This window comes from Rhinoraja longicauda, chromosome 1 (genome assembly GCF_053455715.1).
Source record: "Rhinoraja longicauda isolate Sanriku21f chromosome 1, sRhiLon1.1, whole genome shotgun sequence".
In the NCBI taxonomy this organism is placed as follows: domain Eukaryota; kingdom Metazoa; phylum Chordata; class Chondrichthyes; order Rajiformes; family Arhynchobatidae; genus Rhinoraja; species Rhinoraja longicauda.
The window spans coordinates 51,871,384-51,894,367 of NC_135953.1; the positions used below are offsets into that span (position 1 = coordinate 51,871,384).

Below are 22,984 nucleotides of genomic sequence, written 5' to 3' on the forward strand. Positions count from 1 at the left end.
CCTTGCTTTGAAAGATATAATTTCCTGATCGGCTACATGTTGTGCAGTAGAGACATTTGGATGTACGACTAAACCACAGAGATCCAAAGAATGTCGAGAATTGATCAATAGTTTTTATTAATCATAGCTGAGTAATAGTTCATATTCCTCAATTAGTCTCCTCATACCATGCAAGGTTGTAGGGGAAATATCCAAGTTCTTTGATTTTTGCTCCTAAATCCCATGTTTGGTTGGCATGTTTGGATATCAGACCAAGATAGCTGTGATAATCTACTTTCACTGAAATGTTGACTCTGGCATTGCTGGTTTCTGAATACCAGAACAACAATGATTATGATCTATATACTAAAACTCACGGTTGTTTGTTTGTTTGTTTGTTTGTTTGTTCCTGAACTACAGCCCAAACGGTTTACGATAGCACAACAATTTTAGGCCCACCTTACTCACCGTCGTCCCTTTGGTGCTAATGGAAGAAGTTTCATTGAAATCAGTGTTATATATTTTAAGTTATTTACATTTTAAAGTTTAAATTTATCTCCTAAGGAGGGAGGGGTGGATAAGGGTGGTTGAGGGGGATGGAGTGGGAGAGTGGAGGGGAGGGGGGAGGAGGAGAGGAGGGAGGGGGTGCTGCACCAATGCAAGAGAGGTTTGGGCCCAATGGGTCCACTTGGTCTATATGAACTAAAAGTTGAAGTAACACACAGAAAACCCAGATGTATGAAACTTAACTTTTGAATTCATGTTAAGCTACTTGTCTGATTTGGTGAATCAGATTCACCAAAAATAAGAGACTTGGGCATGCAAATGGGAGACTATTGGGATCTGTGGAACCCATGGGAAAAATTAATCACAGGTACAACACAAAGCAAAAAGTTTTTAAAAATTGTTCAACATCAAAACGCAAGGAGGAAACTTGCTTTTAAAGTATGTTTAATTACTGAATATAATTTCTCAATTTTAGCATTTAATCCAAATTCTTCAAATGTTAAAATACATACCCAATTTATTCTCCAAAATTACCACTCCTTGTTTATTGACATGGTGAACATTATAGGTTATATATTTGGGATTGACTTGTTTAGGATCCAGCACTCCTTCCAGAGACGTAAGCCCCAAGATTTTCTGCAAACTGGAAAACAGGCAAATACAATTTCATCTATTCTCATAGAGACATACAACATAAATAGCTACAAAATCCACATCGTAAAATCAGTGCAATAAACATTCTCCTCAAACACCTAAGAATTTGATTAATAAAAAAATATTGTGGAAGATTCATCCTTTGACTCCTCAATGCACTAGTTAGAACATAGAAAATAAAAAAGTACAGCAATGAAGGTTGAGCTCACAATAGCTGTGCTATTGATGCCAAACTAAACTTACCTTACCTGCCTGTACATATCCATATCCCTCCATATCCACATGCCTATCTAAAAGTCTCTTAAATGTCATAATCATGTCTGCCTCCACCACAATCTCTTGCAGTGCATTCCAGGCACCCACCCACTCTATATTTAAAAAAATTGTCCCACGCATTCCCTTTAAACATTGCCCCTCTCACTTTGCTCTCTAGTTTTTGACGTTTCCACCATGGGGAAAAAAGGTTCTGACCACTTACCCTCTCTACACCTCTCCTAATTTTATACAATTTTGTCAACTTCAGGTTTCCCAAAAAAAACAATCCAAGTTTGTCAACATCTCCAAATAACACCTAATCGAGGAAGCATTCTAGTAAACCTCTTCTGCAACCCCTTAAAACCTCCACACCCTTCCTGTAATGGAGCAAACAGAACTGCACACATTACTCCAAATTCAATCCAACCAAAGTCTTGTACAGCAGCATACCATATACCTTATTTACCATTGTCTATTTATGTTGCCACTATACCTTATTTACCATGGTCTATTTTACAGTGCATTCAAAGTATTCAGACCCCTTCACCTTTTCCACATTACAGCCTTATTTTAAAATGGATTAAATTCTTTTTTTTATCACCAATCTACACACAATAATACCCCATAATAAAAATGTGAAAATAGGTGTTTAGACATTTTTGCAAAGTAATTATAAAGAAATAACTAAAATATCACATTTACATAAGTATTCAGACCCTTTGCTATGATACTCAAAATTGAGCTTATGTTCATCCTGTTTCCATTAATTATCCTTGAGACGTTTCCACAACTTGATTGGAGTCCACTAGTGGTAAATTAAATTGATTGGACATGATTTGGAAAGGCACAGTTATAAGGTCCCACAGTTGACAATGCATGTTAGAGCAAAAACCAAGCCATGAAGTTGAAGGAATTGTCCGTGGACATCCGAGACAGGATTGTGTTGAGACACAGATCTGGGGAAGGGTATGAAACAATTTCTGCAGCAATGCAGGTCCCGAAGAGCACAGTGGCCGCCGTCATTCTTAAATGGAAGAACTTTGGAACCACCAGGACTCTTCAGAGCTGGCTGCCCAGTCAAACTGAGCAATCGGGGGAGAAGGACCTTGTCAGGGACGTGACCAAGAACCCGATGGTCACTCTGACAGAGCTCCAGAGTTTCTCTGTGAAGATGGGAGAAAATTCCAGAAGGACAACTATATCTGCAGCACTCCACCAATCAGACCTTTATGGTAGTGGCCAGACAGAAGTCAATCCTCTATAAAAGGCACATGATAGCCTGCTTGGAGTTTGCCAAAAAGCACCTAAAGGACTCTTAGACCATGAGAAACAAGATTCTCTGGTCTGATGAAACCAAGATTGAACTCTTTGGCCTGAATGCCAAACGGTGAAGCATGGTGGTGGCAGCATCATGCTGTGGGGATGTTTTTCAGCAGCAGGAACTGGGAGACTAGTCAGGATTGAGGGAAAGATGAACGGAGCAAAGTACAGAGAGATCCTTGATGAAAACTTGCTCCGGAGTGTTCTGGACCTCAGACTGGGGCGGAGGTTCACCTTCCAACAGGATAACAACCCTAAGCACACAGCCAAGACAATGCAGGAGTGGCTTCATGATAAGTCTCTGAATGTCTTTGAGTGGCCCAGCCAGAGCCCAGATTTGAACCCGATCGAATATCTCTGGAGGGACCTGAAAATAGCTGTGCATCGACACTCCACATCCAACCTGACAGAGCTTGAGAGGATCTGCAGAGAAGAATGGGAGAAATTACCCAAATACAGGTGTGCCAAGATTGAAGCGTCATACCCAAGAAGACTTGAGGCTGTAATCGCTGCCAAAGGTGCCTCAACAAAATACTGAGTAAAGGGTCTGAATACTTAGGTAAATGTGATATTTCAGTCATTTCTTTTTAATTACTTTGCAAACATTTCTAAACTCCTGTTTTCACTTTTTTTTATTATGGGGTATTGTGTGTAGATTGATGATTAAAAAAATGAATTTAACCCATTTTATAATAAGGCTGTAATGTAGCAAAATGTGGAAAAAGTGAAGGGGTCTGAATACTTTCTAAATACACTGTATGTTGCCACTATAAGCACTCTGTATATTAATGGTGTTATGGGTCTCATTATCAACTGTACACCTTCCCCTTACATTTGACCTCCCAAAACCTCACACTTGCTTGAATGAATCTCTAGCGTCGATCTATCTCCCACTGTCTGCTTCGAGAGCCTTCCTCACTGTCTTCAACTCCAGCAATGTTGGTGTCATCTACAAGATTATTAACTAACCCATCTACATTTACATCCCAATCATTTATATCCATATATCACAAACAGAGGTCCAAGCACAGATCTCTACAGAACTCCACTGCTCACTGACTACCAGCAGGAATAATGCCCCATCACCGCAAACGTCTGCCTTCTTTCAGTAATCCATTCCTCCAAGTCACCATACACGTTAGTCCTCTGGATCAGCTGAGAACAGGGAATATTATCATGTACCATTTTTAAATATTCATTCTTAAGACAATGATATTGTTAAACATGATTAGTACTCCTGGTTGCCACAAGAGGGGCTTAAGAGTTCATCTGAAACCACTGAAGTCCAGTAGCTTGATGCAATGGTACCATTTGCAAGGACACTTTAAAGAACAATAAAAAATAATCCTATTTAAGGTGGCCCAGAAAGAAACAAGGAGTTTCTTAAAGGAAACTGAACAAGCATTATTTAATACCAATTCAAAAGCTTTTATTAACACCAGATTCCAAATTCGGAATTGAAGGGTAGACTCATTCATTGAACTAATTGCCCTGTAACTTAACTCTAGTATCAAATTTCCAGTTGTAAAGACAGAAGTTATACATATCCTACTGTAATCACTGCATTTCACCAGGCACCACTCAATTGTTTGTATTGTTGACTTTCACTCTACCCTCAAACATAACAAATTCAAAATTCTCACTGCTTATAAAACCCATGCGCCGGTCTTATTCCATCCATTGCTATATTTCCACATAAAACATCTTAATAAATGGGTCAGCATCATCATTTCAGGCTCCCTATGCATTCTATACCTCGAGCCACATCTCTCCACCACCCGTAAACCTTGTGAGTCAGTCATACAGCACAAAAACAGGCCTTTTGGGTCCAATTTGTCCATGCTGACCAAGATGCCCCATTTAAGCTAGTCATATTTACCCACATCCTTTGAAATAGTTCCTATCCATGTACCTGTCCGTGTCTTTTACCTGCCACAACTTCCTCCTCTGGCAGCTCATTCCATGTCGCCACTACCCTCTGTGTGAAAATGTTACCCAGAAGACAATGGAACAGAATTTGGCAATTCAGTCCATCGAGTCTACTCCGCCATTCAATCGTGGCTAATCTATTTTCCCCTCTCAACCTCATTCTCCTGCCTTTGCCCCATAACCTTTGACACCCTTCCTAATCAAGAATCTATCAATCTCAGACTTAAAAACACCTAATGTCTTGGCCTCCAAAGCCATCAATGGCAATGAATTCCAGATTCAACACCCTTTGGCTCAAGAAATTCCTCCTCATCTCCATTTTGAAGGTACGTCCTTTTAATCGGAGGCTGTGCCCTCTGAATCTTGACTTTCCCAATACCGGAAACACCCTTTCCGCGTCTACACTTTCTAGGTATTTCATTATCTGGTAGGATTCAATGAGATTTCCCCCTCCCTCACTCTTATACACTCCAGCGAGAACAGGCCCAAAGCCTTCAAATGCCCCACATACGTTACCCCTCTGGTTCCCATTAACTTGTTCCCCACTCACCATAAACCTATATCCTCTGGATCTTGATTCCCCTACTCTGGGTAAAGACTGTGCATTCACCCTATCAATTACCCACTGGATTTTAAACGCCTTCTGCATTCCAAAGAATAATATCCTAGCCTGCCCAATCTCAGGCCTTCGAGCCATGGCAACCTCCTCGGAAATCTTCTCTGCATTCTTCCCAGCTTAATGACATTTTTCCCATATTAGGGCGAGCAAAACAATGTACTCCTACTCCAGCCTACTCCTGCACCTATTGTCTATTGTCTAATACTCAAAATACCTTGTACAACTGTAATAGAACATCCCATCTTCTACGCTCAATAACCTGGCTGATGAAGGACAATATACCAAAAGCCTTTGTTTCCAGCATATCCACCTGTAATGTTACTTTCAGGATATTATGCACCTGTACTCCTACATCCTTCTGCTTTACAAAACTCCACAGGGCCCCCGATCCAATACGAAGGTCCCTACTGGTTTAACTCCCCAAAATTCAACACCCTACACCCATACGCACCGACCTCCATTAGCCATTCTTTAGCCTACTTGCCCAGCTGATCAAGATCCTGTTGCAATCCCTGACAATCCTCGTCACTGTCTACGATGCAACCTACCTTAGATGTTGAAAGAAATTGTAGTTTCAAAAAGGTGAAAACTTGCATGAGAAATCTTATGAATTTATATTCCATCAACTTTCTTATACATTCTTCTCTATGTGGAAGCACTAAACAGCAGGTATCACAAAATGCTGGAGTAACTCAGCGGGTCAGGCTGCATCTCTGGAGAGAAGGAATGGGTGATGTTTTGGGTCGAGACCCTTCTTCAGACTGATGTCAGGGGGGGCGGGACAAAGAAAGGATATAGGTGGAGACAGGAAGACAGTAGGAGAACTGGGAAGGGGGAAGGGAAGAGAGGGACAGAGGAGCTATCTAAAGTTGGAGAAGTCAATGTCCATACCGCTGGGCTGTAAACTGCCCAAGCGAAATATGAGGTGCTGTTCCTCCAATTTGCGGTGGGCCTCACTGTGGCAGTGGAGGAGGCCCATGACAGAAAGGTCAGACTGGGGGTTGGAGGGGGAGTTGAAGTGCTGAGCCACCAGGAGATCAGGATAGTTAAGGCAGACTGAGCGAAGGTGTTGAGCGAAATGATCGCCGAGCCTGCGTTTGGTCTCGCCGATGTAGAGAAGTTGACATCTGGAATAGCGGATAGAATAGATGAGGTTGGATGAAGTGCAGGTGAACCTCTGCCTCACCTGGAAAGACTGTTTGGGTCCTTGGATGGAGTCGAGGGAGGAGGTAAAGGGACAGGTGTTGCATCTCCAGCGGTTGACTCCAGAGATGCTGCCTGACCCGCTGAGTTACTCCAGCATTTTGTGATACCTTCGATTTATACCAGCATCTGCAGTTATTTTCCTACTAAACAGCAGGGGTTCGCTTGCATTTCTGCTGTTCATAGTCAAACTTATCATCATCATCCACTGCACCCAGTTAGCCTTAGAAGTAAGCAAATTTCATTTTCAGAACTGGTCTCAACTGCTGATAAAAACTCCATTGATCCAAAGGTTGCAACAGGATCTTATTTTGATGTAATGCTGTTTTATCAGCAGACCAGAATAACCTGTGCCTACAAAACAACTAAGGGAAAGAGAGCAGAATAGTTGCTAAGAAATGATCAGAGGCTCATCAGTTTTCAAAGCTATTAAGAGTTCATCTTAATTGAAAGGCAATGACATGTGAAATATGCAAATTAAATACAAAATATGAATAATTTAAAATAACATTTAAAAAGCAAACAATGGCAAAACATTTGAACCAAAATGGAGGAGCCAGCGCTGCCGTCGCAGCTGCGGCTTGCCTGCAGTCCGTCTGTCTTTTGTGTTTTTTGTTGTTTTTGTCTCAATTGTAGTGTTAATATGATGTAGTGTTGTATGTTATGTTTTGGGGGGGGGGGGGGGGTGGGAGGGAACGGGAACTGTAACTGTAACATTCTCTCTCCAGAACGGAGACGCGACCTTTGTTCTGTGCCGTGTCTCCGTTCCCGCTGCGGCCTACCACCGGCCATGCACCTGGGACCACCTGGGTCTCTGGTTCGCAGAGCCCGCGGTCCGGACTCACCACCTGCGGCGCTGGCTGCCTGCGAATGCTGCGGGAACGGCTGCGACTCGTCTACGGAGGCTCCGGCGCGGGCCGCGTGGACGTCGGAAGCCCGCAGGCCCCTGGATGGGGGCCGACATCGGGAGCTCCGGCAGCGGCAGAGGCAACGTGTCCGCCCGCCCCGAATCGCGGGGCTTGGGTCGGCCCGCCGCGGACCTTTCACCATCCGGCGCGGCCTGAAATAGGCCGCGGGATTTTTTTCCACCGCCCAGCGGGGGCTTCAATATCGGGAGCCCCGACCGCCGCGACGTGGCAACTCCAACAGCCTGACCGCGGGACAAGACGGCAGGGAAGAGAAAAAGACATTCTGGCCTTCCATCACAGTGAGGAGGGACTGGAGGAGACTCACTGTGATGGATGTTTCTTTTTGTTTGGTGTTAGTTGTGATTGTATGTGTTATTGCATTTTTATTGATTAATCTTATTGGTCTTATTGTTCAACTGCGGGTAATGTTTCATTTTACTACACATTTATGTGTATGTAACAAATAAACGACTATTGACTATTAAAAAGAAGGCAAATTAATTTTTGTTCAAGATTCCGGCATCTGGATGTTCTTGTGTCTGCAAATTGTCAGGACTTGCCTGCACTCTTGCAGCCGTTCCTTCCATTTAATGGATGTGTTTGTTCTGGAGCCATGTCTATCTTGGGATATATTTAGCAGGAAAATTCCTGCTCCAGGTGCAATTGTTTTGGGAATTACAGAAAATTCATGTTCCATTGCTGAACTTCAATAGAGTGCAGTTAGAAAGCCCATTGAAAAGAACATCCATCAGGTTGGAACTTCCTCATTTGTAGAAAGTCCTAAACTTGGAAGCACAGACAGCAAAGATGCCACCAGTTTGACATAGAAATTTCAATGGTCCCCAAATGTTCTGCTGCAACTTCTAAAACATTCTGAAGAAAATAAGCGGTTTTGAAATAATTGCTCTATGACCTAGGTGGGTGCAAGGGATGCGAGAGAAGGGAAGAAAAAGAATACGTGGGAAGCAAAACTGTACATACTGTGCTAACGACATTGATTTCCAGATTCCTTCAACAGTTCCTTGAGAAACCTTTTCCCGATGTACAATTCTGCATTCTGAAACTTCCCCAATTGCAATGCTGTGGCGCTTGTGCCATAATTCAGAGTTCTGCAAAATATTGAATGACAGTTGATAATAAACATTTGAGAAAAAACACACAAGGTAGCAGGACTATTGCATATATCCTCTGGGAGGACATCCATTATCGGAACAATTCACTTGAGCCCTGAAGGACAGAGCTATTAGGCTCAGCATACGAAAGAACCAACGAGAGGAAAAATCTACTTTATCCTCAGCTATCAACACACTATGTCTTTGGCCATCACAGCAGCAAACCAAGTGTTTGGTATTTAATTGATACCCTTTCCATCACCTTCAATTATTTGCACCTTACCCCCTCAGAACATTGCAACCACAATGTACACCATTTATTGCTGCAGTGCATCTCGTGCAAAGGATTGTTAAAATTTTGCTTCCAAAGCACACCTCAACCCCATAATAGCACAGTGGTTCTCAATCTTTGATGTGCAAACGCCTCAAAGGGAATTAAAGGAGGGTGCCAAAAATCACATGGATCACATAAGAGATAATTTAGCAACAAAGTTCACTGAAAATGTAAAAATGTACTCCACAAGTTAGCAAGCCGTTGCTTTAGAGCTTCTTACATTCTCCAGGAAAGGTTCAATTCCTTGTATATAAACCAGTTTCCAATTTTATGAAGTTTAGTTTTGTTTTGAGATAGCTTGGAAACAGGCCCTTTAATCACCCTACATTCGTTCTGTGTTGGACCATGTAATGGCAACTTCCAGACTTTTCCAGTAAACTATTTTCTAATTGCCATTCCGTCGTCATGGCTATCCCTCAAGGTCGAGGATGATGGTCTACGCACCTTCACAGAACGAAGACGCTTGTGCTCCAAGAAGCACACGGTCCTTCACAAATCAATCAACTAATTCCAATGGCAAGGGAACTAAGACGATTGGAGCTGATAGATCTGTTGTAGCCTTCATCTGCTTTCACAGCCGTTGGGTACAAAATAACTTTGTCTGCCTGGTCTGCCGTTGACGTCTTGTAGGTTCTTGTAGTAATTGTCATTACTATACAGGGAGTCGGCGTGATCGTACGCAAACCCCAACAGAACAGATCTTCCAGTCATTTTTCCAGTTGTTCATTGAAGTAGTTGTACAAACAAGGAGATGAACATACCAGGCTGTACTTATTTTACATACAAGTCGTTGCTGGCTACTCTGACCCTGGTCTGGTCCCAGGTCTTTTCCAGGTTTGTTCCCCCGTCTGCTCACAGGTCTGTTCCCCGGTCTGGTAAGAACTGTACACTCTCCCTCCCTGTATCTGACCACTCCCAGTCTGTTATGCCCATATATATATATATATATATATATATATATACACTGCCCGGTTTATCTAACGACCGCCTGCAAGTGTCTGAAATAATATGGAAAGATATATCTAAACAAAATAATATAATATGCCAACAGTAGCTAGTCTAAACATAAATGGCTCCTACAATCTGGCCCCTAATTGTTCTACGTATATAACAAAACAATTGCCAATTAACATTAAAAGGAGCTATAAAAACATTATACTTTTTTTTTTTAAAAGGTATGTACTATATGTTGGCATCTTCAGTGATTCAGTGATTCATCAATCTTTAGGGCCATCAGTTTCAGCTTCTTGGAGCAGATATATCTTCGTTATTGTTATTGATTTCAAAATACTACGGTTGGTTTATAAAGCACTGAATGGTTTAGGGCCAAAATACATTTCTGATCTTCTGCTACATTATGAACCATCCAGACCTCTCAGGTCGTCCGGGACAGGTCTGCTTTCTATCCCCAGAGTCAGAACTAAACACGGAGAAACAGCGTTTAGTTTTGAACATACCAGGCAGTACTTATTTCGCATACAAGTCGTAGCTGGCTGCTCTGACCCTGGTCTGGTCCCAGGTCTCCAGGTCTTTTCCAGGTTTGCTCCCCCATCTGCTCCCAGGTCTGTTCTCCAATCTGGTAAGAACTGTATACTCTCCCTCCCTGTATCTGACCACTCCCAGTCCATTATGACATATACATATATATATATACATACATATATATGTGTATATGTATACATATATATATTAGACCAAGTGGACCCGTTGGGCCCATTCCTCGTAGGGAGGGGCAGGGAAGGAGAGAGAGCGTGAGTGAGTGAGCCCTGGACCCAAAGCCTCTCCTGTACTGGTGTAGCACCCTCAACCCCCCACTCAATCCCCCTTATCCGCCCCTCCTCCCCCCACTGACCCACTCCATCCCCCCTACCCCACCCCCACTTGCACCTCCCCTGCCCCCACCCCCACCAGCCCCGCCTCCACCCCCTTCCCCCCTCCCTACCCCTATTCCCCCCCCCTCCCTACCCCTATTCCCCCCCCTCCCCCGGTCCGCACCCCACTCTCCCCACCCAAATCTTCCCTCTTCCCCATCCCCACTCTCCCCCACCCCCACTGTTCCCTCCTCCCCACCCCACCCCTCCCCACCTCCACTCTCCCCACCCCCCCTCCCTTCCCTATCACCACTGTCCCCCCTTCCCCCCCACTCTCTCTTCCCCCCACCACCACCCCCCTCCCTGCCTCTCACCCCCACTCCTCCTCCTCCCTCCCACTCCTCCTCCTCCTCCCCCCATTGCCACTCTCCCCCATCCCCACTCTTCCCTCCTCCCCACCCCAGTCTGCCCTCCTCCCCAGCTCCACTCTACCCCCACCCCCACTCTCTCCTCCCCAGCTCCACTCTCCCCCCACCCCCACTCTCTCCTCCCTCACCCCCTCCCCTTCACTCCCCCACCCCCACTCTCATTCTCCCCTTTTGGCTGTTTTGGCTGCAGGTCCACATGTCCACAACCAAATTTTAAAATCTCAGAGATATACATACATACAAATATATACATACAAATATATATATAAATATATAAAGATATAAATATATTTTAAAATATATATATATATGTATGTATATATATATATATATATATATCACATTGATCATCTAACGACTGCCCCCAAGTATCCAAAATAATACGGCAAGATATATCTTGACAAAATAATATAATATGCCAATAGTAGCTAGTCTAAACATAAATGACTCCCACAGACCACTTTAGACATCCTGCACAGTCAGGACAAGTTACAGAAGCAGATTAACCTACAAACCTGCATTTCTTTGCAATGTGGCAGGAAACCAGAGGACCTGGAGAAAACCCATGCATTCACGGGGAGAACGTGCAAACTCCACACAGACAGCACCCATAGTCGGGATCTAACCCAAATCTCTGGCGCTGTGAGGCAGCAGCTCCACTGCCATGCCAAGTGTTACGGAATTGTGAGAGATGGCATAGGTATTTATGTGTGAATAAATTGATTTTATTGCAATAGATTGGGAATTACAGAACAAAGGCAGCGTACATGAGATCCACCACAAACACTTCACCTTCAACTCGTACATCTTCTTGACATGGAAATACAATCGCTATGCTTCATCATCAAACAAAAACTCTGTAAATACTGCCACCACATGAAATGCTTTGCTTGAAAATTAATTTCAAATATAACTCAAAGATTTAAACTAAACTAACCACAGTGAAATTTTCAACATTTAATAATTAGTGGCAACGATTTACATCAGTTGTGGGCCCAAATTTACATTGCAATAAATTTATAAAATTCTTACCAAAATTATAGGCCTTACTAGGATATGACCTGGCCTTGGAACATCATATTCACTCCAATTTTGAAATTTGGAATTTAAATGATATGACCTTTTTGGATATGGCTTAAGCGGGGACGTTGGAGGAAATCTGAAAAATAAAAGGAACAGATCATGTAATGACTTTACTTATACCACAATTAATAACTACATATTCAATAAGTGGGCTATGGAAATTAAAATAATTTGCCTAGAATTTATACTACAAATGTAAACTTGGAGTAAAATGATTTTGCTCCATACAAACACTTCAGTAAATCCAAATGCAATTTGCATCGAGAAGCAACCCAAACTGACAGTAAGGAATCGACATACCATGATTGCGCACATTAACTCCAGCCTCCCAGTTAGCCTTGATCCACTGCAGTTTGCTTACTGTCACAACAGCAGATGCCATCTCCCTGGTTGAAAACCCATCTCTGGAACAACTTGATAACAAGGACTACTATGTTATGCTTCTTCCCCTCTGTTCTCAGCCTTCTGAATCGTCCTTCCATAAGCTAGGGTACTGTTCGATTCACCTCTACCCATTTCGTACATTAAACTTCGTCTAAGGAATTGATGCATTAAAATGCAGAGTACTATATTCTGCATCCTGTATCTTCTCCTTGGCTCCATCTATTGTACTCGAGTTGGACTTGATTGTATTTACAGTATGTGTAGTATTGTTCGATTTGTTTGCAGAACAAAACTGTTCATTGTGCCTTAGTACACTTGAAAATAATAAACCTAAAATTAAATTAGCACTACTTAGGCTAACAATTACAATAGTTTAGCTTTGGTCCTCAGCCAAACATTAATGTCACTTCATTTATTAACCATGCTTTGCACATTCTAATCCAAATAATTGATATTGATAAAAAAATTACAAAGGACCAAGCACTGACCCCTGAGGCAAACTACTTGTCAGGGACCTCAAGTTCAAAGAACAACCTTCCACTACCACCATCTGCTTCCTCCAATTAAGCCAATTATGTATCCAATTAGCTAGTTTTACCAGGATCCCATGAAATCTAGCTTTCCAAAACAGCCGACAGTGTCTAAAAGGCTTTGCTGAAATCAATGTAAACTACGTCTACTGCCTGTCATCATTGACCAGTGCTGGTTGGTAGGTTAACTGGCCATTGTAAAGTGACACAAATATAGGCAGGTTGGTCCTATCTCAATTCCATCCAGCAACACCAGTCATCCTTGCTGGTAAGACCTCTTCCAACTTGTTTATTGCATTCGGTGCTCCAGGTGTCACCTCAATTGATCAGCGAGTTTAAGTATAGACAAGGCAACCGTGCCGAACACTTGCGCTCTGTCCACCATGGCCTGTTGGAACTCCTGATTGCTAACCATTTTAACTTCCCTTTGCATAGCAACCCATCTATCCTCACTCAGCCTCTTCCATTGTCTGAGCGAGGCCACGTGCAAACTGGAAGAACAGCACCACATATTCCACTTGAATATCCTACGTCCCAAAAGTATGAACAATTAACTTGTCAATTAATACTCCTTCATGCCCCCCTCTCCTCTGTCCTAAACCTCCACACCAGCAATCACACATTTCTCCCATAATCACTGTGCTCATTTCCCCTCCTCCATATGCTCAGCTCCAATCTCTGACTCCCATCTTACCCTTTCATGCCACATGTTTACCCTCCCTGCTGACCCACTCCACCCACATACCTCTCTTTGGGTTTTACATTTTACACATCCACTTCTTTCCTTATCTGATACCCTTTTGTCTCCTTTTCACCTCTAGCCTTTGTCACCTACTCCACCCCTCTGCCAACTCTGACTCTTTTCCAGCTTTCTCCCCACCCCCCTTCTCCCTCAGTCCATTCCCTCCACAAATACTGGTTGACCCACCAAGCTCTTCCATAAGTTTGTTTTTTGTGTAGTGGACGGAGATGCAAGAGGACATGGCAAAGAAGAGTGGGAAGACAGAGGATTGGGACTCTTTTAAAGAGCAACAAAAGTTAACTAAAAAGGCAATACGGGGAGAAAAGATGAGGTACGAGGGTAAACTAGCCAATAATATAAAGGAGGATAGCAAAAGTTTTTTTAGGTACGTGAAGAGGAAAAAAATAGTCAAGGCAAATGTGGGTCCCTTGAAGACAGAAACAGGGGAATTTATTATGGGGAACAAAGAAATGGCAGACGAGTTAAACCGTTACTTTGGATCTGTCTTCACTGAGGAAGATACACACAATCTCCCAAATGTTCTAGGGGTCGGGGAACCTAGGGTGATGGAGGAACTGAAGGAAATCCACATTAGGCAGGAAATGGTTTTGGGTAGACTGATGGGACTGAAGGCTGATAAATCCCCAGGGCCTGTTGGTCTGCATCCCAGGGTACTTAAGGAGGTGGCTCTAGAAATAGTGGAAGCATTGGAGATCATTTTTCAATGTTCTATAGATTCAGGATCAGTTCCGGTGGATTGGAGGATAGCAAATGTTACCCCACTTTTTAAGAAAGGAGGGAGAGAGAAAACGGGTAATTATAGACCAGTTAGTCTGACATCAGTGGTGGGGAAGATGCTGGAGTCAATTATAAAAGACGAAATTGCTGAGCATTTGGATAGCAGTAACGGGATCATTCCGAGTCAGCATGGATTTACGAAGGGGAAATCATGCTTGACAAATCTACTGGAATTTTTTGAGGATGTAACTAGGAAAATTGACAAGGGAGAGTCAGTGGATGTGGTGTACCTCGACTTTCAGAAAGCCTTCGACAAGGTCCCACACAGGAGATTAGTGGGCAAAATTAGGGCACATGGTATTGGGGGTAGGGTACTGACATGGATAGAAAATTGGTTGACAGACAGAAAGCAAAGAGTGGGGATAAATGGGTCCCTTTCGGAATGGGAGGCAGTGACCAGTGGGGTACCGCAAGGTTCGGTGCTGGGACCCCAGCTATTTACGATATACATTAATGACTTAGACGAAGGGATTAAAAGTACCATTAGCAAATTTGCAGATGATACTAAGCTGGGGGGTAGTGTGAATTGTGAGGAAGATGCAATAAGGCTGCAGGGTGACTTGGACAGGTTGTGTGAGTGGGCGGATACATGGCAGATGCAGTTTAATATAGATAAGTGTGAGGTCATTCACTTTGGAAGTAAGAATAGAAAGGCAGATTATTATCTGAATGGTGTCAAGTTAGGAGGAGGGGGAGTTCAACGAGATCTGGGTGTCCTAGTGCATCAGTCAATGAAAGGAAGCATGCAGGTACAGCAGGCAGTGAAGAAAGCCAATGGAATGTTGGCCTTCGTAACAAGAGGAGTTGAGTATAGGAGCAAAGAGGTCCTTCTACAGTTGTACCGGGCCCTGGTGAGACCGCACCTGGAGTACTGTGTGCAGTTTTGGTCTCCAAATTTGAGGAAGGATATTCTTGCTATGGAGGGCGTGCAGCGTAGGTTCACTAGGTTAATTCCCGGAATGGCGGGACTGTCGTATGTTGAAAGGCTGGAGCGATTGGGCTTGTATACACTGGAATTTAGAAGGATGAGGGGGGATCTTATTGAAACATATAAGATAATTAGGGGATTGGACACATTAGAGGCAGGAAACATGTTCCCAATGTTGGGGGAGTCCAGAACAAGGGGCCACAGTTTAAGAATAAGGGGTAGGCCATTTAGAACGGAGATGAGGAAGAACTTTTTCAGTCAGAGTGGTGAAGGTGTGGAATTCTCTGCCTCAGAAGGCAGTGGAGGCCAGTTCGTTGGATGCTTTCAAGAGAGAGCTGGATAGAGCTCTTAAGGATAGCGGAGTGAGGGGGTATGGGGAGAAGGCAGGAACGGGGTACTGATTGAGAGTGATCAGCCATGATCGCATTGAATGGCGGTGCTGGCTCGAAGGGCTGAATGGCCTACTCCTGCACCTATTGTCTATTGTCACTAACAATGTGATTCGTATACGTTCTTGTTGATTAACGTGAATGCATAGGGCCAAAGCGCTCTCTCCTTCCGGTAAGATTCGAAGATGTATGAAAAGGATAAAAAGTATGAGTGAAATCACTGTCACAAAACACAGTTTTGCAATGCTGCCGTACCTGTACAATCGATTATTATCTTCAAAGTCTTCTTTTCCCCACCTTCCTTTTATATCTTCAATCACATGATTTTTAAAGAATTTTTTCAGCAGCTGTACAGTCTGGTGACGAGTAACATCAGGTCCAAAATTGTGATTACTTCTAAGTAATCGATTTAACCAATCAATTCCCTCTGTGGCAGCAAAGCAGCGATCATGAGTCCTGAAGTGAAGGCGATGCCTTCTCAGAGGCATTCCAGCTCGAAAAAGTTCAATAATTTCATTCCACTGGGAAAGGTAGGAAAAATATAAAGATTAGCAAAATAACATTTGTTCTTAGTCTTCTGCTGATGCTTATTTTGAGGCTAGATTATACATTTACAATTTATTTTGTCCCGATCCTTTACCTGCTGGTTTCTTACTCTGAAAATTGCAGATTCAATTTTGTTAAAATAATTACTCTTGATAAACGTCTTACAACAATTGAACTGAGCAAACCCATCAATTAGATAATAGATTATCTAAATCTTAACACCACTTTCCTCAGTACTCTTGTCCAACAAAAAAAATCAAAAGATTTGGATGAAAATGTATATGGTATGATACGGTTTGCAGGTAACACTAAAATGGGCAGTGTGGAGACATTGAAGATGCTTATCAAGAATCACAGCAGGATCTTGATCAGCTGGGCCGAGGAATAGTGAATGGAAATTAATTCACATACGTCTGAAGTGTTGAATTTTGGTAAGTTGGACCAGGGAACAGGAGGGTCCTGGGGAGCATAGGACAAAGGCTAGAGCCGAAAGTACAAAAAGTTTGAGATGAGGAGATAAGGATAGACGAGGCGTTTTCATCTGTGGCATTTGTCCGACCAATGCCAATTAAAAAATGCCTCTCACCTGTAGCACTTACCAGCTTTGTCCCATCACCACCCCTCTTCCAGTTTCCTCCCCCCTCTGACTACAATCACTCTTAAGAAGAAACCCAAACCAAAATGTTGCCTATCCACTTTCTCCAGAGATGCTCCCGAAGCTGCTGAGTTACTCCAGCACTTTGTCTCTTTTTTGATAAACCCACATCTACAGTCCATTGGGTCAACAAGTACAAATTGGGAAATCGAGTCATAGATTGATAGGCCCTTCAGCCCAACTCGCCCATACCGGCCAACAATGTCCCAGCTACCCTAATCCCAACTTGTCTGTGCTTGGTCCATAACCCTCCAAACCCGTCCTATCCATGTACCTGTCCAGCTGTTTCTTAAACGATGGGATAGTCCCAGCCTCAACTACCTCTTCTGGCAACTTGTTTCATACACCCATCACCCACCCTCTGTGTGAAAATGTTACCCCTCGGATTCCTATTAAATCTTTTCTCCATCACCGTGAACCTATGTCCTCTGGTCCTCGATTCCCCTACTCTGGGTAAAAAAACTCTGTGCATCTACCCGATCTATTCCTTTCATGATTTTGTACACCTCTATAAGATCTCCTCTCATCCTCCTACGCCTCATGGAATAGAGACCCAGCCTACTTAACCTCTCCCAATAGCTCACATCCTCTAGTCCAGGCAACATCCTCGTAAATCTTTTCTGAACCCTTTCATGCTTGACAACATCTTTCCTATAACATGGTGCCCAGAACTGAACACACAATATTCTAAATGTGGTCTCACCAACATCTTATATAACTGCAACATGACCTCCCAACTTCTATACTCAATACTCTGACTGATGAAGGCCAAAGTGCCAAAAGCGTTGATGTAATGTTATTTGCCACCCAATGCTCCATTCCCCAAACACCAATACTGTATCTTTCAAATTGGTTACCCATTACCATGGCCTCTTTACCTTGCTTACTTTCTCCCCATTTATCTCCCTACAGAGCAAATATCTGCAGAAAATTTTATGTTTAAAAACAAATTTTTAATTTAACTATCCTGTTACATTTTCTGTATGTACCAAGAAGAACAACATGGAAGATCGCAAAAACAAGTACATGGTGGTATTGGGAATCTTGAAAAGCATTAAGGTGGATAAATCCACAGAGCCTGATGGGAAAGGTTTTATTCTAGCTGGAAGTCTGTGACTAGTGCTGTACCACATCTGCGCTGGATCTATTATTTGTGACATATATAAATGACTTGGATGTAAATATAGATGGGATGATTTGTAAGTTTGTGGATGACAATAAAATTGGTGAAGTTGCAGACAGTAAAGAAGAATGTCAAAGGATACAAGGGGATATAGATCAGTTACAGATAAGGGTGGAAAAATGGCAGATGGAGTTTAATCCAAGCAAGTTGAGAGGTGTTGCACCTTGAAAGGGCAAATGCAATGGTACACACTTAAAGGCAAAAACTGTAACAACATTGATGTACAGAGGGATCGTGGGTTACAAGTCTATAGCTTCCTGTAATACGAATAGATAGTGTTTAAGGAGGCAAATGTTCCCTGCTCTATAAAACTTTGCACAAGCTGCTTTTGGAGTATTATGTCCAGTTTATCTCTGCATTATAGGAAGGAGAGGCTCTAGAGAGGGTGCAGAAGAGGTTTACCATAACACTGAAGATAGACACAAAATGCTGGAGTAACTCAGCGGGACAGGTAGCATCTCTGGATAGAAGGAATGGGTGACGTTTCAGGTTGAGACCCTTCTTCAGTCTGAACAAGGGTCGCAAAATGTCACCCATTCCTTCTATCCAGAGATGCTGCCCATCCCGCTGAGATACTCCAGCATTTTGTGTCTATCTTTGGTTTAAACCAGCATCTGCAGTTCCTTCCTACACTTTACCACAACACTGCCTGCCTGAAAGCATTAGCCATGAGGAGAGATTGGACAAGCTTGGATTGTTCCCACAGGAGGATCGGAGGCCGAGGGGAGACCTGATAAAAGTACGTTATAATGGACCATAGGGGAATGCTATGATCGAGGATTTGATAAGCATAGATAGAATAGTCTATAAGAACCTTTATCCCCAGGGTGGAAATGTCAAAGACTAGAGGACATAGCTTTATGACCAGAGGGGGAAAGTTAAAAAGTGGTGTGCGGGGCAATTTTCTACACATAGAGTAGTGGTTATCTGGGACACACTGCCAGGGTTGATGGATGAAGCAGATACAATAGTGGTGTGTAAGAGATTTCAAAATCCACATTTGTATATGTAGGGAATTGTGGAATCCTGTGCAAGCAGAGTTGACTATCTTGAAATCATTTTCAGTACAGACACTGAAGGACCTGTTCCTGTGCAGTACCATTCTATGGTCTCAAATTATATTTCATTCAAGACATTAATTATCGATGCAGTAGTCCCCAGGAATTACATCTCTCCTCACTTCCCCAATTAAAAACTTCCTTCTGGCTTTTTTGTCACTAATTTATTGGCCCAAAAAAAGAGTTTTTATTCTGGCCTTCCCTCTGCTTTCCTCATATAACACTATTTTCCAACTCTTTTATCATTACTTCAAAACACAAATGCAATTATACAGAATTAGATTCACAAGACAACTTTGCTTCACCAAAATTTGTCAATGTAAATGGAGTAATTTACAAAAGCAGATTAAATTAGCATTAAATAAATCTTACTTTTGCACTCCCAATACTTCTGCACATTCATTCTCACTCCCCTCAGCTACTGACCCTAACTTTATAACAGAAATTCAATTGGTGCTGAAGTGCTTAACTTAAACCACCAATAGCAGATGGAATAACAGTCAAAATTGCCAGTGAAAGAGCCTTCATTTTTTCTGAATAAAGATCATTGACCTGAAACTTAATCGATTCGGAGGGCACACACATCCTGACCTTTTGTTCATTTGTAATATTTTCTGGTTTTTTTAAATTAATTATTTACTCGGCTAAGGATTACAAATAGCCAAATACACTGATTTTATTACCCAATGCCAGCCTCCTAGGGTCTCCACTTAACCTCTAAAAATTTCAATACTGTACAATACTTTCTTCATAACAATATTAATGCCATTCAAATGGAGCCATGGGGCAGTCTCCCCAACTCCCCATGGTGTAAAATCAAAAAAAATTGTGCTCAATGCTTGTAATATTGGAACATTCACAATACTTTGATAGATACAATTACGAAAGGCTAATTTGCCCCCAAAAGAGTATTAAAAAAAACTGCAGATGCTAATTTAAATCGAAGGTAGACACAAAATGCTGGAGTAACTCAGCAGGATAGGCAGCATCTCTGGAGAGAAGGAATGGGTGACGTTTCGGGTTGAGTCTGAAGAAAGTTCTCAACCCGAAACGTCACCCATTCCTTCTCTCCAGAGATGCTGCCTGTTTACTCAAACATTTTGTGTCTACCCCCAAAAAGGGTAAGCTGGTATTCAGAGTAAGCTTCAACAAACTGAACTTCCATTTATAAACATGAGGGGAAACGTTACATAAATACAAATCCATGGATTTCTATACTTCTGGGAGCTATATAGCTTAGTCAATAAATGATTGAAATTGTAGGGCAGGCACCAAGATCTACCCAGCTTAATCCCACCTTCCACTAAATCCCATAGTACTGTGGATCATTTCTCTTCAAGTTCATATTCCAGCACTTTTTAAGGTTATCACAACTTTCAATCGACGTTCTAGATCTCTGCAACAAAACAATGTTGTTCCATTTTCACTGTTCTCTTCCTTAGGTCCCCTCCCAATGTTATATTAAATCAATTCCCACTGTTCACAGACAAAGCTGTTTATGGAAATAGACCTGAAAAATAATTTTAAAAGGTTACTGCACAAAAAAGGAGGCCCAAGAGCAAACTAGTCAGTCCCGCTTCTTTGCCTTCTACCCATTGTCCTGCAAATTCCTTTTAAAGTACTTATTCAGATCCTATTTTAATGCCACATTTGAATGCGCTTTCTACTAGTCCTGGTTGTGCATTCATGACTAAATATCTGCCACATCAAGTTTTTCTTTCACGTTTGATTCTTTTCCCAATCGCCATCATACTCCTTGACAAACACTGTTGTAAAGTATACACGTAGTATCTCAAATAAGCCTTATCCTTTACCATTGATCACCCCAACATTTCCACTTACAATCATTCCTCACTGATTACATGTCTAAACTGCATTTTTTTTTGGAAACCCTGCATATTTGATGTCAACCTTTTCTCATTTGCTCTCCTTGTCCCTCTGAACGCAACTCTGGGCGTTCTATAATTCTGGGTCTCCCTTGTAAGGGGTTGGACACGTTAGAGGCAGGAAACATGTTCCCAATGTTGGGGGGGGGGGGGGGGGGGGGAGTCCAGAACCAGGGGCCACAGTTTAAGAATAAGAGGTAGGCCATTTAGAACGGAGATGAGGAAAAACGTTTTCAGTCAGAGAGTTGTAAATCTGTGGAATTCTCTGCCTCAGAAGGCAGTGGAGGCCAATTTTCTGAATGGTTTCAAGATTCAAGAGATCAAGAGAGAGCTAGATAGAGCTCTTAAGGATAGCGGAGTCAGGCGGTATGGGGAGAAGGCAGGAACGGGGTACTGATTGAGAATGATCAGCCATGATCACATTGAATGGTGGTGCTGGCTCGAAGGGCTGAATGGCCTACTCCTGCACCTATTGTTTCATCAATCTTACATTTTCCTGCCTAAACTAAACCATCCCCTCAATTAATACCTCCCTCGGCCTCTTGTGTGCCAAAGAAAACACATTAACAATCAGACACAAAAAGCTGGAATAACTCAGCGGAACAGGCAGCATCCCCGGAGAGAAGGAATGGGTGACGTTTTGGGTCGAGTCCCCCCTTCAGACTAGTTAGGGAAAGGGGAAACGAGATATAGATGATGATGTTGAGAGGTAAAGAACAACGAATGAATGCCGGCAGGAAGAATCACAGAAGGGGAGCAGCGAGAGAGGATTGTGCAGAACTCTCGTCGGTTCCTTCCGACACATTAACAATTAGGATATCTTTCCGCATTGACAACAAATTTCTGGCAACTTGGTTATACCTTTGTTAATGGTGACTACAGATGATGGACGGAGTCACAACCCCAAATGTCCTCTGTCCATTTCCCTCTACAGATGCTTTCTGATCTGCTGAGTTCCTTCAGCAGTTTGTTTTTTAACACTATCCCCCTTGCATGCTCTTCAGTGACCATATCTCGCCTGCATCCTCTTCAGTGACCAGAACTTTACCACAAAGCGATTTTGCTGAAGATCGCTTAAACTGATTTTTTTGGCACCATCTCACGGCCTTATCATCCATTTGTAAGAGACTGTACATGAAACTCTACATGAATTTCTACATTAAACTCTTGGATGCAGTTCATTTGAAACCACGTTTGGTTTATTTTCAAGTCGACTGAAATTAGCTTATTACTCAAATGAGCCTTCTCCTTTAGCAGATTACCTTTTTACCCTTTGATCGCCCCGACATTTCCACTTACAATCCTTCCTCACTGAATACATGTCTGAACTAAACTGCATTTTTTTTAGAAATCCTTGCATATTTGATGCCAACCTTTTCTCATTCAGACCCCTCTCCAGACTAGTTAGGGAAATGGAAACGAAACTTTAAACACCAAGATAAATAAATCAAACAATCCATCTGCTCTGACCACAGGATGCTTGAAAACCGGGTAACGAAATTACAACTGAAGCCTTTGCAAATGCAACCTACGGCTTCCCGGCAATGGCCGAACTCTACATTTCCACGCGCATCGAAGCTTTAACCCGGGCACTGTAGAGCAACTCACCAACTTGGTTGCTCGATACGGTCCCGGCGTTATCCTGCTCCCCATGATCTTCACGTCCACAGTGCGCTCCGCTTCAATTGAATCCCTTGCCCGTGTACCACTGCACTGTGTACGGCTACCCGACCCCGTGTTACC

The 22,984-nt window shown here is 42.7% G+C and overlaps 1 protein-coding gene across 1 annotated transcript in view; it reads right to left on the bottom strand.

Annotated features, from left to right (window-relative positions):
* The window catches only part of LOC144599378 (DEP domain-containing protein 1B-like), a 33,635-nt gene extending 10,651 nt beyond the window's left edge, over positions 1–22,984 (bottom strand). The window contains exons 1-5 of the mRNA XM_078410181.1: positions 22,850–22,984; positions 16,169–16,434; positions 12,092–12,218; positions 8,356–8,483; positions 999–1,129 (exon numbers count right to left, since the gene is read on the bottom strand). Of these exons, the coding sequence (XP_078266307.1) occupies positions 999–1,129; positions 8,356–8,483; positions 12,092–12,218; positions 16,169–16,434; positions 22,850–22,894 (697 nt within the window). The 5' untranslated portion in view covers positions 22,895–22,984. The remainder of the gene's footprint in view (positions 1–998; positions 1,130–8,355; positions 8,484–12,091; positions 12,219–16,168; positions 16,435–22,849) is intronic.